General features: G+C 38.2%; 1 protein-coding gene across 1 annotated transcript; it reads left to right on the top strand.

The window, feature by feature from the left end:
• Positions 1-931: 931 nt before the first annotated feature.
• Positions 932-3,989, top strand: selj (selenoprotein J). Its single transcript, NM_001193492.1, has 10 exons — positions 932-944; positions 1,469-1,535; positions 1,985-2,161; positions 2,385-2,483; positions 2,594-2,686; positions 2,769-2,925; positions 3,114-3,229; positions 3,317-3,394; positions 3,496-3,635; positions 3,718-3,989. Exons 2-10 carry the CDS (start codon positions 1,469-1,471, stop codon positions 3,811-3,813), a joined length of 1,023 nt encoding a protein of 340 aa, NP_001180421.1. The 5' UTR covers positions 932-944; the 3' UTR covers positions 3,814-3,989.
• Positions 3,990-4,537: the final 548 nt, after the last annotated feature.

Here is a 4,537-nt window from a genome sequence, read left to right as displayed (position 1 = left end):
TTTAAATAAAATATAAAACAAAACAAAACAGTGCTAATCTTTTAAGCTTATTGTTTAAAAAACATGTTGAAAGTTACACTTTAAAGCTTGTTAATTGTGTCCACATGCACACAACTGATCAAAATCAGCTAATGAATGATCAATATAATATCTCACAGTTAGCCAAATTGTTAAACACAACTCCTTAACTAAACGTCTACTTTTGCTGCTGGAGCCTATCCTGGCCACTCGTGGGTGAAGGCAGGGGACATCCTGGACAGGTCGCCAGTCCGACGCGGGCCCCATGTTTCTTGTTATAATTTGTTTATTCTGTAGCTAAAATATCCTATGATTTAGGTTTGGAAGGCTTGCTGACCTATCTTAATGTTCCTATTTTCCATCTACCTTACTTCTCCATTTTCTGAATTCACTTTTGATCTGTTTTTTTGGATTGTCTTGTTATTATTGTAATCCATCAATTTCCACAAGCAATTTAACAACTGTCTTGTGTGGTGTTCATTTGAAAATATTCCTGTCTGTTAGCACTGCATTCTGAAACAATTTCTACAACTTTGATGTCTCAAAGAAACCCTAAAGAACACAAAAATAAAAAAGTTGGTGACTTTCTCCTCATATAATCGGAATATTTGTGATTGAGCAGCAAACATGAAAAGAGAATTAAATAAAGCACTTAAGTGATCAGAAAAAAACGGGGAAAAATGCTTTGTGAAGGAGGGGCACATTTTTTTCACTGTTCAATTTTTGTCACAGACACGTTAGTCAATAAAGTTGGAGAGAAAAAAGTTGAACGTTCAAAAGTCGTGGTCCTCTATCGCCCTCTTCTGGTGGGCGGAGAAAGCGACAGACGTTTTCATAACATGGAGGTTGTTGTGTAAAGACGCCACTGAAGTTCAGAGAAGCTACGGACTTCGTAACTGTTCGTCCTGCATTCAGCGGTGGTTAAAGTATGTATGATTTTTGTCAATATTTGTGTTTAACTGGCGTTTCAATCTATCATGTTGAAAAACGCTGAAAAAATGCCGAATCCGTTAGTTTAGACTGCAAACAGTGAGCAATAAAAGTGTAGGATAAGCAAAGATGATCAGATAATAATAACATTTAGGCACTGTAGATTAGTTAGTAAGTAGATAAATGTTCTTTGTTCGTTCATTATTAGTTTGGTCTACTTAATTTTAGCAGCTCTATTTAATATAGGCTATAAACTGTCAAGAGTGTTGGCTGTTTTTGTTTACATTTTACCACACATCTTTGCCAAAATCCATTTTAGATCTATTTTTAAATCACATTATTTTATCAAAATAAATGAAATAGAAAGTCAGTGAGTACTCGTGACCTTTAGTGACCCCTTGTTGTGTAAGTTCCTGTCTAATGAAGGTCTTTAAGGAGTGTCAGCTCCAGCCTTGATCATAAACTTTTGAGGAAAGCAGCCAAACAAAGTCCTTCAGTAAGACTTTTCCTTTCTCCACAGATGGCCTCAGCTGTGGCTGACAGGGCAATAGGAGCCATTGTTGGATCAGCTGTTGCAGATGCTGCAGGTAATTTTTTTGACTGGTTATCATTTTGTTTATTCTGCATCTAATTCAGTCGGATAACATTTTTTAAACACCCCCTCGAAGGAAAATTGGGTTTATTGTGTCTACTACTCCAAGGCAAATGTTTAATGAGCTCCAGCCGCTCTGCAGAAACGATGTTCTAGGAAACGACCCAGGTTTTTTGGGTTGTTTTGGCTAAAATCGACATAATCATAACTAAAATACCATTGGGAATGGTTTTACAATAGATCAAAAGATGGTCGGAGTTGGACTTGTGTCATTATTTTTCAAAGGATCCTGCATACCTTTTACCACATCAGTATTTGCTCTTGAACAGCTTGTTCACATTTCTATCACATTTCCCCCAATAACCCAATCAAACAAGTAATTATTACCTGTAAAGATCTTCGTCTGAACTAAAAAAAAAAACTGACTGGATGATGTATTTACAGCACAGCCTCTGCACTGGGTCTATGACCTGCAGAAGCTGAAGGGGATACTGGCTCAGGATTCAAACCCAGAGTTCCGTTCTGAGTCTGCCAACCCTTTTTACCGAAGGAAGACGGGCGAGCAGAGTTGCTACGGAGACCAGGCTTATGTGCTGCTGGAAAGCTTGTCTGAATGTGGAGGTGAGCCAGTCTCTCCTAATATCTGTATTTGGACCCAACAAAGTGGTAGATTTTTAACACAAAGATGCTCCGCAAAACAACTAAATGAGATTTTTATCGCCCCAGTCATGTGGCATTGATCAACCAAATTTTAATCAATTAACAAATTATGAATTTGAGGATATTTTATATTTTATGTCATTTTAACTCCCGTCATGATTCATTGATCACTGTCGTCTTCTAGGTCTAAACGTTGAACATCTAAAGCAGCGCACAATGAAGTTCTTTGGACCGGGTTCAGAGTACGACACACCCATCAATGATCCGTACAGAGACAAAACCGGTACGGATCTTTTCAGCTCCTCTGGAGTGAAATGCTGCATTTACTATTATGGTATTCCCTTAAGGAGAAAATCTTTGTACTCATAGAATGTTTGTTTTTAAATTCATCAGGGCCGAGACCTCAGCTGCCCATTGAGGGACCATGGAGGCAGGCATGTTTGAAGAGTTTCATAAAGAATATGGATGCTGGAAAAGAGGAAACAGGTTATTCCAAAAATAAATTAATAAAATAAAACAGTTTGCTGCTATTAAAACAAACAAACTTGACGTGTCTTCTCTGTTGCAGGCTGTGAGACGGATTGTCAGATCGACGGTGTAGCCAAGCTGGCTCCTGTTGTGGCTTTCTATGCAGGGCAGCCTGACATGTTGGAGAAGGTCGAACAGGCCGTCCGCGTCACTCAGAACAGCGACGAATGTGTTGCAGAAACTTTGGGGGCAGCAAGGTTTTTAACATGTTTCTTCTCCTGGTGGCACTAATGAAATGGGATAGATCCTTATATTATTATCTATCTTTTTTCAGTGCCACTCTTGATGATGTAAACTTATCCCACTTATCCTCAAATTTAGATTTAATAAAGAGCTACAATAAAAATAAATACATAAAATAAAATCCCCCAATTCATTTCTTGAGGTTTCTGGAACATTTCATCTTGAACGGTGCTGATCCGGGAGCCCTGGAGGCAGTGCTGAATCAGCTGAATGATCTGAAGAGAAAGCAGCCTCAGGATTTGGATAAAGCGGTGGTCGGTATGTGAGATCAACTGCTGCTTTGTTACTGATAAAGTCATGAGATTGGGTCATGCTGTTATCCGTCATGTCCTGTTGTTATTTCAGGCCACATTCATCAGGTGAAAGAGCATTTATCAAAGACTCCCCAGGAGATTATCCCCACAGTGTTCCCAAACACATGAGGTACTTTGACAGTTTAAGCGTCTCTGGTGACAGAAAATCTTAATTCTTTGAACTTCGGCTCAAATAATTATGAATTATTGCATTTATTATTATTTTTTTAGGTCTGCCAGGTGCATTCCAGGCAGCGCTGCACGGAGTCCTAACGGCCAAGAACTTTGAGACGGCTGTCAGAGACACCATGAGCTGCGGTGGGTGCACCTGCAGTCGAGGGTCCTTCATCGGAGCATGTTTGGGGGCTCAGGTCAGATCATTTGCCTAATTTAGCCACTATTCCGTTACAAGTCAGTGCTGTTGGTGTAATTCATGGCATTTGCTAATTCTAGGTTGGTCTTGAGGGAATCCCAGCATCTTGGAGGGAAAAAACCCTGAGATACAACTCTGTGTTGGAGCACGCCAAGAAGATTACCAAACATCTTTAGTCATATGAGAAGAGTGAGGCACTGAGAGCATCATAGAAGATTGCTGAGCTTTGGCAGAGCATCGAATGAAGGCTTTTGTCTAAACTTATGTGAGGCAGAAGCCTGATGTTTTTTTATGTCTGCAAAAGGATCAAAAGTTGTTTATGATGTTCTCTCACTTGCACTTTTCTCTCGTTTATGAACAGTGACTTATTATAAAACGATGATTGTTATTGTTGACGCTGAAAACTATGATGGGTGAAAATGATAAAAAAAAAAAGGTCAAATGAAGGAAATGAAAGTGCAAGGAGTAGATATGAAAATAAAAAACTGGCGGAAAAAATGAAATTATAAATTGTCAAATAAATCAATACATTTCAAATCTATTTGTTTCGATGTACTCACAATTCAATAAGGTGAAAAGAATTGGAAAAAAACTTACAAAAAATTGGGTATAAATTTCAAATTTCACCAAACCTTGCATTTATTCTTTTTTTGTTTTCTCAAACTTTTTTTCTTCAATTCAGTAATCAGTATTTCCTAAAGCTTTCGTTTACATCTAAGTATATTTCAGCAACATGAATATTGTGACTTAAGTTTAACTACAATGCTACACATTTATGGAATGCAAATTTTGGCCAAATTTATTCACGCTTCAAAACCCAACCTGAAACTTTTTCTCTGTTTTGATGGTTCTGTTTTGATACGCGGCACCATCTGCCTATTTCTTTTTTACATTTTTTTG

The sequence above is a fragment of the Oryzias latipes genome, chromosome 17, assembly GCF_002234675.1.
Source record: "Oryzias latipes chromosome 17, ASM223467v1".
NCBI classification, from domain to species: Eukaryota; Metazoa; Chordata; class Actinopteri; order Beloniformes; family Adrianichthyidae; genus Oryzias; species Oryzias latipes.
This window is presented reverse-complemented; position numbering and strand designations above follow the sequence as displayed.